At 43.8% G+C, this 13,548-nt stretch overlaps 1 protein-coding gene across 4 annotated transcripts in view; it reads left to right on the forward strand.

Annotated features, from left to right (window-relative positions):
• Positions 1 to 13,548, forward strand: part of LRWD1 (leucine rich repeats and WD repeat domain containing 1) — a 262,211-nt gene that overhangs the window by 70,796 nt on the left and 177,867 nt on the right. For all 4 annotated transcript variants that reach the window (XM_078679669.1, XM_078679668.1, XM_078679670.1 and 1 more), the window contains 2 exons: positions 1,249 to 1,404; positions 4,077 to 4,311. In XM_078679669.1, coding sequence (XP_078535795.1) covers positions 1,325 to 1,404; positions 4,077 to 4,311 — 315 coding nt within the window. In that variant the 5' untranslated portion in view covers positions 1,249 to 1,324. The remainder of the gene's footprint in view (positions 1 to 1,248; positions 1,405 to 4,076; positions 4,312 to 13,548) is intronic.

The raw sequence follows: 13,548 nt of genomic DNA on the forward strand, positions 1-13,548 counted from the left end.
GTGTTTCCCACATCCTGTGCTTTCCGTTCCGTGCTCGGCGGACCTGTCTTTGGACTTGAGACTGTTGGTGGTCTGGGTATTGTTGCATTCCGACATCCGCCATGCATCGCCAGTTGTCTCTCGGTGTCTGCGACCATGTTGGGCGGCTGCGCTACCTGGTCTGATTGGAACGATTGGACCTTTTGTACCGAATTGTATCTCGTCTGCAGGACTATTCATCATTGATACTATTGCCAGAAGCGGCCAGGGGTGACCTCGTTTGGGATTTGGAGGGACTTCTTGCTGGTTACTGGTGATTCAAGGGCACGTCTAGTGGGGCTGTAATTGATTGCGTTTTATGTGCTTGCTGATACTTATACTTTTATATTGCTTCTGTTTATACGATTCTCGTATGCAGGGGTGGGAGGGAATGGGTAACCGAATCGCTGGCTCTTCTCAATTCTTTTTTCTTCCTTTCTCTTCTATATTTCGGGTCTCTCATTTAGGGCGACAGGCACGCTGCTGGGGGGGTAGGCCGTAGCCTTTTGCAGGGGTGCAGGGTGGGGGGTTGGGGGATGGGTTTGTTTTCTGTTCCTTTTTTGTTTCTATGGCCCTTTGTCCTTTTCCTTCTTTGATGTCGTCGTCTTCATGTCTCCCATAGTACGTTCCCTTTCAGGGGTGGGGCTCGCATACCGTGCTTGGTACGTGACTATTGCATTTATCCTGACTTTGATACTCTTCTCCTTTCCCATTCAATCTATGTTCATCATCGGAGTGATAATGTGTTTTAGCTGACTGTATTGGGAGCGGGAATGACTATGCGATGTCGATTTTCGATTTAATTTTTGGTTATTTTAAAATGAACCGTTACAAATCCTTGGTATCACGTATTGTCTTGATTCTCTGCTGTATCCTGGATGTGGCTTTGTTTTTAAGCGCCGGATTGATGTGATACTTCTGCCTTACTTTCTGCTCGATTTAATTAGCGGACGGCCACGCTGGTTGTAGGCCCGTGTTTGTAATTTCATGCTAATTGAAATAAAGGTTATAAAAAAAATAAAAATATATATAATGATGCTTCAGTTGTACTCTTCAGATTTTGGTAAACCTACCATAACTCCTTTCTTTCGAAAAGTAATCTTAAATCATCACAAATTCAAGCATGTTAAGCTGGAGCACTTTGTTTTATTATTTTTTTAACCTCGGAAGAATGAGATTATATCTTGAGTTTCACAAAAAATGCATTCTAACAATAGTTTATCTTTGCAGGAGGCATCTACAATAGGTCACACACCGTGGACGGCTGCCAAAGTGTAGATTTTATAATACATTTAAAAAAAAGAAAATGGCAAAAATTACATCAGAGCTTTTGTTGACGAAGGGACTGCCGCGATCCAGAAGACTGCAGGACATAAAGACATTGAAGTATGTAAGACCCACAACAATATTTATCAATTAGTGTGGTAATGCAAGCATGATTTTTAACTTTTTTTTATTGCTGTGTGCTCAGCAAACAGTATAACAGTGTTAACAGTGAATTTCTCATCCATATAAACAACATACAGTAAACTTTCAAACAGTTAGTGGCGGAGTCATCCGTACAGTGTAATAAATCTGTTTCTTTGATTTACCCTCTTTACAAACCCTTGTAAGCTTGCTAGGACCCCCATATCTATTCCCATTTCCGTGGGAACCCCCTGCTATGGTAGATCATGCGTTCTGCTTGCCAGCATCAGTCCAAATCTGTTTTCCACTCAGCCACCTTCGTTGGGGTGGTCGCTTCACAACTCTTTGCTATGTTCCATTTTGCTACCACTGTTACCAGCATCAACCACTGTTTCGTGTATCTTGACCATGCCTCCTCTCTGGAGATAGTCAGCAAGAACCATTTAGCCTAATCAGGTACCTCTGTCCCTACCACTCTGGCCATTGTCCTCCCTACCTCAAGCCAATATGATTGGATCACCAGACATTCCCATAACAGATGGTAGAAGCTCCTTTCAAGACCACACCCTCTTTGACACAGCAGGTCTCACACACGCCCCAATTGATTCAGTACAGATCTGGCATGAAGTGCGCGATGTAGAATTTTTAACTGGATCAGTCGGAACCTGGAGCATATCTCCACCTCCCTCTGGCTCTGCATCGCCTACACCCAGTCCTCTTCATCGAGTGGGCCAAGGTCCCCCTCCTATGCCATCTTCAGTGTACCCAGTAAGTCTGGTGAGTTATTCACTATTTTCTTCTAAATTACTGATATTGCTTTCTCAAGCAATGGGTCTATCAACAGTCTTTCCTCGAAGGTTGAGGCTTTCTCCAGACCCTCCCCTTCACAGATGTGACCCCGGAGGGCATGGCCCAATTGCAGGTATTTCAGCCACTCATCCTTTCCGATCTCATAGAGTAGCAAAAGTAATGTATGCTTGCTCTCTCCACATGTTGCCTAGGCTATCCAGGCCTAACGGCTCCTATTTACTAAAACCACATAGCTCCCTAACTTTGCTGAGTAAATTACTGTCCCAGAGTTAACTTCCCATCCCAACCCAAGTGTTTTGTTGCTGCTCACCACAGCAGTGTCACTGTCTGTGTGTACTGGTAGACCCTTAACTACCTTCTTGTTATACAAAAGCGAGCAGAAACCCCTAGCCCCCATGGTCACTCTATCCACCCTGTATGCCAAGTCAGTTTGGGCTGCAAATACCCACCAATTTATTGTGACCAGTTGGGAGGCCCAGTAGTAGATCTGGATATCCGACAATGGCATCCCCCCCCTTCATAAACCACCCCCGCTGAAGTTTGCGTAGTGCTATGTTTGGTGCTCCATAGCACAGGTCATAGCTTGGCTTACAGCTTCTGAAAGAAGGTTGTCGGGATCCAATTGGGTGTATTCTGCAGAGCATAAAGTAGACACAGGAGGGTCCTCATTTTAAAAATAGCCTCCCAGCCCATAAGAGTGAGTGGTAAGGTCTGCCAGCATTAGGCATCCATAGTGAACCTGTCCAGTTGGGATCCCAATTATGTTGGCAGAACTCCCGGGGGTCCCTTGTCATGTTGATCCCCCCCCAAGTATTTAAAGCGCTGCGTCTCAATCGGTACTCTACATTGGGACATTAAACCGGGGATCCCCCCCACCAATGAGAAGAGCAGGGATTTAGCCTAGTTGATGCAGTACCCTGAATAGTCCCCGTAGATGCAGAAGATCTGCAATATCCTGTTGATAGGCTATCTCGGTCTTTTAACATATAGTAGAATATCATCTGCATTAAAGGAAATGTGTCCTTACCCACCAGGATTCCCCAGTTCAAAGGGTCTTACCTCACCCAAGCGGCCTGTTAAAAAAAATAATATATATATGTATACGTGTGTGTGTGTGTGTGTGTGTGTGTGTGTGTGTGTGTGTGTGTGTAATATATAGTATTTGTTTATTTAAATTTGCCAGTATAAAGACCTCATGATACTTAGAGGTGTTGGGATATATAGTTGACAGAACGTGAAAAATGCAGCGGCTGAAACAATTAACCTACTCATGCTCCTCATCCCCCCCTGTCAATCAAGTAATCTAAAGAACAGCAGAGAGTGGCCACAGAGTTGGGTCCAATGAAAATAAGGGCTAGTACCTTTCTTCACCTTTCCCTCATCCAACCCCAGTCGCTAATTGACTAACCCAGCCTCCACGATCATTTGTAGGAAGTATGAGCATATTTGCTGGAACAATTGTGTCAAGTAATAACTTGTCTAATGACCATAGTAGTACAGGAAGCTGCCTCCAGGTTGCAGTGGGGACAATGGGTTTTGTTTGCCAAAAGAGTATGCATCGGCGAATGTTACACAACTAAACTCCACCTTCTGTTGCCCTCACTCATCTTCAGGCCGATCTGCAGATGTTTGGCAATATCTCGATCCAGTTAGAGCCAACACGAAGTTCCTGTGTAGTCTATAATCTTTACGCGGGATAAAATCTCCCCCTTTGACACTTCCCAGCGCTTCTCAAGATTAATCCTTGTTATATGTGTTATCCATATTACTTCAACCTGCTTACATTCATTTCAACACAAAGATAACTTTTTCTGTTTGATGTTATTCCAATTTATTTTTAGTCTATCTAAGATGCAACTTAAGACAAACGATTTGGACCCAGAACTGTTTTCCCAAATGAAAAGCCTGCAAGAACTAAATCTTTCAGGAAACTTGCTTTCGGACATTCCCAGTGGGCTGAAACTCCCGAACTTGAGAGTCCTAAACTGCGCTGACAACCAGCTGGAAGATGTTACTCTGTTTGGGAGTCTCTCTGCCTTGGAGGAGCTGAACTATGATGATAACTTATACTTGACGGTAAGAGTCACTTTGGAGCACAGACTCCCAGCCCAAATTGATAAGCGGTTGTATCATTAGATTTGGGTGAACATTGTGAACTTATTGACCTCAAGACCTGCGAACAAGATTTGCATCGTAGAAGCATACTGGTAATTTGAATTACTGCCTTAACATTTCATGAATTCTAGGGTATTTGAGTCTGAAGCAGGAAGCGAAACTGTTCATAAATGCAGGGTTAGCTACTTGACATCTGAGCCTCTTTGGGTGGACAAGCACACTTTGTAGATGTGTAGATTTTTTTTTTCTCCGACCGAGGCATCTATGTCTGATTTCTGAAAAGTGAACTATACAGTGAACTATACAGGTGCTCTGCCTACCGCCTTGTTTGTTGACATGGTGGCTTCAGGTTCCGAGCGACACCTTGTAATGTGTATTTTCTGCACATTTCCGTGGGTGTTAACAGGAGAGTGATGTTTGATAAGCTGTATTTTTTATTTTGTTTGTAAAGCAGCAAACCTGTTGGCTTGCGCCTCCTTAATTCTCTTAGTTATGAATGCCTCTCGAGCAATCCTTGGATCGAAGCTGGTGCATAAATGATACGTGAGGTCGCATCTTAGTCCCTCGGTTATTGGTTGATGTAATATGATGTTCATCTTTGCCTATACACCTTTTAGACACCAGGTCACTCATGGTTCAAGAGAATTATTCAGACTAACATGGGTGCAGGTCCTTTAATACTGAAGCACACTCTCCCAAGACAGGATAGAGTTTCTTTGAGGATTAATAGAGTAAGAAACTATTGAAACAGTGATGGAAAGTTTGCATTTTAGCAAATATTCGTATGCCCATGTCTATTAATTTATTTGGGACATCCATGTGTTTATGGATGTATGCATAATTTAGTATTGCCCAAATCTAAGCGGAAGCCAGCAAAGCGCTGTAAAGGGTGAAAGGCAAAAGTACAGTGCGCAAGTGTTTAAAGGGTAGCCATGTTCTTACAGCAAAAGTGGACTTTACTGTGTTGTGAAGTAGTGTACTTTAAAGAATTGTGTTTTCAGCGCTTTCCTAAATTGAAACCGGTTGGAGGGCTGCTCACCCAACATTAATGTAGGTATCTATCTGTAACAGAACTGTGGTAGAATATTTCCCAAACCTGCTGTTGGGAAAGTGCCATTGTCATATCCTCTAATGGAAAAGAAGCAATGAGTAGGTGTCACAGAGCCTTTTTCATTCTTGAACTGATATGTAGATTGTCCCTTTCTCATTTCTGTTCATTACATTACATGCTCCTATAAAAGTGCATTTAGGGTCTAATTGTCATTTCAAAGATTTTCTTTCCATGATGATTGTTACATGCCTCGTAGTTCAGGGTGGTCTATTTTTTGTTTTTGGGGAAGGCGGGTGTCTTGTTGTGTGAGCATTTGTGCCCAGTCGGTTAAGTCTTCTGTTAATTTGTCATCTCTTTATGGTCTTCATGCTTTGTTCATCTGTTATAGTCCACTTAATTAGTTCTCTTTTCCACACTTCATACTTTGGGGGTCTTTTGGCTTACCCAGTGCATTGCTGTGTAGATTTTAATTGATACCATACCTAAGGCGACCATCCTAATTTTCATTTTATAGTTTATTTTAACCGGAAGTATTCCGAATAGAGGTTGCTTGATGGATGGAGTGGGTAATATGCTAGTCATTGTCTGCATGTTCACCCCCACTTTATCGCATGGCATAATCCTGCTACCCAAGGACTCAGCCAAAGCAAATAAAGAAAGTCTGCCTCTATTGCACTTCCATCCCTGTCAAACTGATATTCTACCTGGGTAAATCCATGCAAACATTTTAGGCGTGAAATATGCTTTGTGCAGATAGTGGAACCATGTTAGTTTAAATCATGAATTTGTAGAAATGTGTTTACAATACACAAAATTGTGTCTCCGCACCCTTCTAATAAAACCATTTTATATATGTTATAAGGTAATAAACATTATACAACATTAATCACAAGTTTGAGTATTTTCATCCATTTTCCCAAAGCAAAGCCAGACACAAGTTCTAGAAGTTTAAGACTTGATCTTTTTATTCAATTTTCAATCAAATAGCCAGCGCGTTTCGTCCGAAACCGGACTTCTTCAGGGCATTACTTGTTTTGATATTATTTCATGATTTATGTGCCTGTTGATAATCAGTTCAAAAATCAATGGTTTTAAAAATTGCCTATCAGTTCTTGGGAATGTAGAAAGTCAACTTCATAGGTTCCAGTCAATACTGCAAGAAGTGTATTTGCAAATAGCGAGAACTGGCGGTATAATGCGGTGTGCAGAATACTCCTTAAACGCAGGCGCAGAAGAAAACTGTAAAAGACGCGAGCCACCTGGATGTACGCCAACAGTTGTTCAAAAGGTCCTCTACCAGCTGTGGGTAAACAATGCTGTTACAGGAGTGTTCAGACGGGAACTTGGTTTAACAAAAGCAGCAAGAAATGTGTTTAACCTGCCCCCAGGCTTTCTTTCAGTTCAAGTCCATTTAGGGTTCCATGTATTCTTGTGACCACTGTTCTCATGCGTATTAGCATTTCCACCCCTGTCCATTACTAATGAAGTATATTCCGGGATGTGGAATTCCTATAGCCAGACGCCCAGGACATATTGTTTGGGGTCAAGGGCAACACATTTTCATGTGCATTTTGTCTTTGGGACAAGTAGGCCAAACCCCCTTCAGCAGAAACCCTTTGGCTGCCAGTTTATACCAACACATTCGACCAGCAAAGGGCAATGTATGCAGTTGAGGAAATGTGTCCATATTTTAATGCTGTTGAAACTTGTATTTATGGTTCATTAATGCACAGCCTTTATTATTAGGGTGAGCGCTCCAAGTAAATGTTGTAAGCTCGGACTGTACTACAGACAGTGGTTCCAGTATAAAAATGTGTACACGTATTCAAATTGTAGCAATATGAGGCTATGTATAATGCTTCCAGAATGCTCTCTGATTAGATGCAATTATTTGCAGAAGCTTGGAAGCAGAGTCTTTGCTTTCAAAATAAAATGTTCACAAAAAAATGCAAGTAGGAAAAAAATAATTTAGCTAAACTACTGTATAATGTTAGGTACCATTAGTTTGCAGCATCATTTAGTAAAATTAGTTGAATGTATGCTAGTATTTCTCAAAGATATTCACAATGGAAAATCAGTGTAACCAGTTTCAGTAAGATTATGGGAAATACAAAAGTAAACCAGCATTGGCAAAGCCAGAAGTTCTGAAAGTGGTGGTCAGCATTTTGGTTTTGTCAATGTGTGACTTGTTTTGGCATGGTTTTTGTGAAACCTTATTGGTGTGGGAGCTGCCGAGCCTTCACCGCTTTAACAAAAATGGGCAAAACCAAAATAGTTTTTCGTCTCCTAAATCGCACATTGCTTCTGTAGTTACTGGCACTGAACCAAACTATGTGTGCTGATATGCTTCTTGTGGAAGAGCAGAATGCTATCACTCACAGTGAAGCCAGCCAATAGACAGAGAGAGAGAGAGAGAGAGAGATCATTTTAATAAACACAAAATGTAATAATGCCAGACCTAATTAGGGGCCCAATTATTAAAGAGAGTCTCAAAAGTGCACCCGTGGTATATGTCCTTGCATTAGGTACAGATATCCGACTTTCGTAAATTTACAGAAGTAGGCCAAGCAATAGTACTCCTAGAAAATATTTACGAACTGCATTTGAGCATGAGCAAATATGCATGTGTAAATTTGCTCATGCGAAAATATGAGCGTTTGCAAGTTCACTTTCTCTCCAACCACTTTTTTCCCAACCCCTGGAAGAAGTTTCACATCTGCCATTGTCAGGACTAAAGTTCCAACCTTTCTCAGTATGGGAAAAGTTTAGAGAAGAGTTGGTGAAAACCCTGAAAACATGCAAATTAGTAGGTTTGCATAGATTTAAAAGGGCATTCCAACCCTGGAACTATTGCTTACCACTACCTTCAGACACGGTATGTAGCTCTGTGGAAAAGTGGCAACATAAGGCAATGGCAAGTATTCAAACTCTACTATGGTAGGAGCCCTGGCATAATCAGAGAGGCTATATTAGATCTTATATAATGAGATTGCTGCCATAATTTGTCGCCACATTACATAGCACAAAAGGATTTTTTTACAGGACCAGTAGATTTATGAAGTAACTTGCCCCATAGACAAGCAGATACTATATTAAATTCCACACCCCTGAGCTCAGCCATAGTCAGTGGACCTTCCAATCTTTCAGACTATTCTACTGACAACTTTACTAGATCTGAATCTGTTACGTATTTTTTAATGTCTTCTGTGGATATATCTACAGTCTGTGTGTAACTTGTCGCCATATATTCAATGTATTTCTCATGGATTTTTTTTCTCTGGGAATGTCTGCTTCGACCTTATTGTAGTCACGGTATATGTGTATGGGGCCTTTCCTTTTTCAATAACCACATCGACATCCATACTGACCTGTCTTCTTCATTATAGCGATATTCCCTGTATTGAGTGAAAGTGAACTTGTCTAGTCTATCCCAAGTGTCAGTCTGTACCAAGCATTTCTTGTTATCTATCAATTGTGGCATCTTATTTGGGTTAAGTACCACTTCTTGCTCAAGGCTTTCCATCTGTCTCCATACCCCAGAGTGTGCGTTATATTTGCATTTTGATCCCTGCAGTCTGTGAGATGAACTTACGCCACTGGGCTACTTGAAAATCTGCTCACTGTAATCCTTAATATGGGGTACAAATGGGGGGACAGTTAGAGTTTCACGTTTAAGATTCTCTAATGTTATTTTAGGACTGGTGTGTGTGGTCTGAAATTAAGCTATTTAAGTATGTTATCCTCATCTCCTGTAAATTACCCAGTATTTTCATTATATAATCTATTCTATTAAAGGTACGCTGTGTGGGAGTAAAGCACGAACATTGTTTATCAGTGAGATGTTAATCTCCAAATACACATCAAATTAGTTCCAATCTGTTAGAAGGTGATTCTGACCATCTGAGCTGCCCGGATTTTTCGCTTTTTGAACGCCTAATTGTTTTGCTTTTTCTGTGGGAGAGTCTCATAAGTTGGGACTCACCCACAGTGAACTCATGATGGAAGAGACTGCATGCGGATTATACCGGTGTCCCCATGGTGAGAGTAGGCCGCTGCGCTGCAGCCGGAGTAAGAGGCACCGGGCTTGTTACATGCAGACACCTGTTCATGCGTGTGCACACGTGTAGGGGCTGCGTGGAGGTGATTCCAGGCATGTGCAGCCCAGTAGCAGGTACAGATAGAATGGTGTGGCAGGAAGTGTGCAGAGCTGGGTGGTGATCTGGAAGAGGCTTTATACTATGGGAAGAAACATGTAAGGGATAGTCGGTGTGCTTTACTGTTTTCACTGAAGGACCACTCCATTATTCTCCTATGAAGATGGGGATCACATGGGGTAGGTTCACTTCCCGAGGGCCTACAAATTCCAGACACGCACCAAAGTACACTGTAACTTGTGTGAAAATAAGTATTCTACTGAGTCCAAAACCATATATGCACTGCTTATGGGTCATCCAGAAATGTCATATTCTTCTGACTCCGCTCCCAACCAGAGCCTGGCTGTGTCTGACCCTGCCAGGCTGGATTAATGACCTTCCTCCCCAACCTGAAGCATCAGAGGCCTAGTCCTTCACGGCAAGCATTCAAAGGGCGAAGGTCTCCTCTCCAAGAAGGAGAGAAGGTGGGTGGAGCTGCAGGTTATCCATCAGGAGCTGCTGTCAGCAGCTGTCAGCTGGTGCCAGGCACCAAGCTGCTCTGGAAGGAAGGCAGCAAGGGGGGGAAACAGGGCTTTTCAGAGACCATGTGGCATGAGACCCCTGGGCGACACCATTTTGAACTATCCCAGAGGTCAGGGTCAGAGAGGTGATGTGTCCCTGCCGGATAGGGCAGCGGAGCCTCCCTGCCAGCCCCCTCCAAATTCTTTTAGAAGGTCTTGGACAGGAAGAGGAGCTCTTCTGGAGTGTGGTCTGCTGAGGAAGACTGGTGCTGGAGCCTGAGGCTGTTGAAAGGAGGAACCCCCTGACTGTCCCAGGACCATGGATTGCGCTTGCGGTGGAGTCCAGGACCAGTGAGCAGAAGTCTGGGCCTCTGTGCAAGGAGAAGAGAGGCCCAGGAGGAGAGACCGGTGAAAGGCTGGCACAGGGAGCCAGCGAAGACCGCTCCCTGCTGAGTTCACCCTCTTTGAAACTAGGAGCGCGAAGGAAAGTGTTCCCAGTGGCTGGGGCTCGCCACCAGGAGCAATAAGAGGCCAACCTGGTGCAAATCGGCCGCCTGTGGGCCGAGATACAGCCCCCAGAAGGTATGCAACCTATGACCTCAGATAGGACCCACGACTAAGTGTGTGGGGCTCCGCCGCCGGCCCAAGATGTGCTCCCGGGGGCTGCCCCCACAAGAAGTTAAGTCGGGGAGCGCTCCCTGTGAAAAATGCCCAAGGCCGAAGGGCAGATGCGGCTTGAGGCCGCCTGGAATGGCAGAGCGGCTCTCCCCGGAGCAGCAGAGAGCCGCTGCTATAATATGCAGGAGGAGAACATGAAGCGCCCTACAATGCCTTGCCAGGTATGGGGAAAGTCACTTGTTTCGGCGTCTGGTGTCCCCCGTAGGAGGGGGTCACCACTATTTGCTGGCAAAGATGCAGGGGGAGTTGCAAGAGCACGCAGACTCCACCTGCACAACGTGAGTTAAGTACCCCACCTGCCCCCTCTCCAAGTCTCTAGGGGACTAGCAGGAAATAACCCCTCAAGGGCTCATCCAGGCGGCAATCGCAGCCTGTGGCTGGAACTTTTGTTCTTCAGCTGGGGGTGCGTTGAGACCTGCACCAAGGTATTGAGGGCAGAGCTGGGGGATGTCTGGAGAAGGGCATCCCCTGGAGGTGAAGAGGTGCAATTGCAATAGAAGTGCATTTACCAATGTTAATTGAGGAACTGAAAGTTACATGTGTAATGTGAAGCCATAAGCAAAGTGGGGTTATGTTGCTGGACATTGCTGCTAGGGTGTCTGGCTGCATATGCTTAATCCTGTGAGAACCCTCAGAGTCAAGCGCTACAATGGGGTGTTTGGTTCCCGCTGAAGGACAAATGTAGTCATGTTATTTGTGCAGGCTTCGCAGATACTCCAACACAACCATTATGTGTTTAGTTTAAACCATTCCTGGTTTCAGACCCTTAGGGGTATCTATCCATGTGCCTATCTAGGGTGCAGTTTAAGTGGCTAGCCTACATAAACCAAGTATTTAAGTATGTGGACACAAACCACATTACTTCCTCAAAAAACGACTTCCCAACTTTGGGTGTGTAGATATTTACCAAGCATGTTTCTGTAGCAGCTAAGAAGCCCAGCACCATCTTGTATTGACCTGTAGGGGCTATACTGCCTCCAGCCATATAACTGCCCCTCTAGAATATGTGTAGTAGTGTGCTGCAAAGATATTGCCCCTCAATATTTTCCGGAACTTCTCAATTTCTAGCTGTGATAGGGAATACAAATTACCATGCTGCAAGAAACACACCTGTCTTTTTTTTTTTAAATAAGCATGTACTCTATAGCCTTTTGGGTACTGATTTAATCCCTGTGCATTCCAGGAGAGCCAGTTCCTGTGCATCATCATCATCATCATTAATTAACGGATACTTCTGGTTGGTATAAACTTGTTGCTAGGCCCTCCCTCAACCATCTAAGGATATGCATTAAGTTCACACTCCTGTTAACATTATTACTAAACATTTTGTTAAACGGGTTCCCTCCCCTATCCCAACCATGAGTTGGCACAAATCTAAATCTTACTGAGTACGAACTGTATGTCATCCAATGATTGCACATGTTCTTCCTCTAAATAGGAGTATAACTGATCACAGCTTCTCTCCTCACACCCCTCCCCTCAACAAGAAAAGATAGGATATCCTCTAGCACCCTCCTTCAGCTCTACTTTTATCCGCCAGTGCATTTAATGCTATTTCCTGTGAGTAAACAGCACTTGACTTGGTAATCTCTTACTATATTTAGCAGGTGGGTGGTGATCCGACCAATGCCCCCCAAAAGAATGGGGTACCACTGCGCCAGTCAGCGACTACCAATTGTCCTAGTGCTAGTCTTACCTTTCCTATCTGCATATACCGCCCTCCCAACCCCAACATTTACTTCTAAACCCTCTAATTCATGTACCAGTTTGTACAGTTAGGTATTTATTTGTACCCTGTATCTTCCACTTTTTGTTAACCTTGTCCATTATTATAGTAGTCTCCATTATAGTGGCTCGGAGTCCAGCTGTGATGCATGCTCCTCTATGCATATCCAAGCTCAGTGTTGGCCTTTTACTGGCAACTCCATCTTATTGCTTCTATTGCCAATGTCCAAATTCATTTCCACCATAGAGCCATCCTCTTGAACTAATATTCACAGGGGTGTTGTCTGTTAATTAGGGTTAGGTTTTGTGGTTCTTGCTATTCCAGTCTTGTCCTGTTCTTTATTGGATGTTGTAGATCTGATTTTTCTCAGACAGTGGCGTTGTATCTGTACCCTCATCCCATAGTTTCAGCTAAATCTACACCTTTTCTGGTGTAGCAAATAAATTACTCTTCCCACTCACCATTCTTTTAAAGCAAGTTGTGTAAAGTAGCATGCAGTTCAGATTTCGCAGCTTGACATTTTATTTCACCTTTTTGAATATTTTGCCTTTTCTGTACCTTTTTCGTGTAGTCAAGAAAGATGCCAGTTGTGTGATTCTCAAATCCGAGGGCTCTTTTCTATTTGCCTACATGCAGGATACAGTTTTATCTTTTTTGTTGTGGAATCTAGTTCTGAAAGCCCTTGGAAGTGATCATGGTGGAGGAATTTTTTGGTGGGGGGCAGTGCTGTACGTGCCTTCTTTGCAGCACACATGGACAACAGTCCTTGAGGCTTAGCACACATCAACAGTCCTTGAGGCTTAACCCCTTCACCGTGGGGCTAATTACCCTCCTGTGCGGGGAGGAGGGGGGCAGCACGCGGCACCGCTGTGCTCATGACGAGCTGAGCTTGTCACGACTCCGCCCACTTAATGGAACGCCCCGCACAGGAGGGGAATTATCCCCGCGTGGGCGGTCCATGGCGGTTGACTAGCTCAGCTCATTATGAGCACAGCTCCACTGTGCCTCATGACGAGCTCAGCTCGTCATGAGCGTTGAAGGAGTTAAGTATCTGAATGATCCAGATTTCAAGGATGAATCTGTTTACAT

Source organism: Lissotriton helveticus, chromosome 3_1 (assembly GCF_964261635.1).
Source record: "Lissotriton helveticus chromosome 3_1, aLisHel1.1, whole genome shotgun sequence".
Taxonomy (NCBI): Eukaryota; Metazoa; Chordata; class Amphibia; order Caudata; family Salamandridae; genus Lissotriton; species Lissotriton helveticus.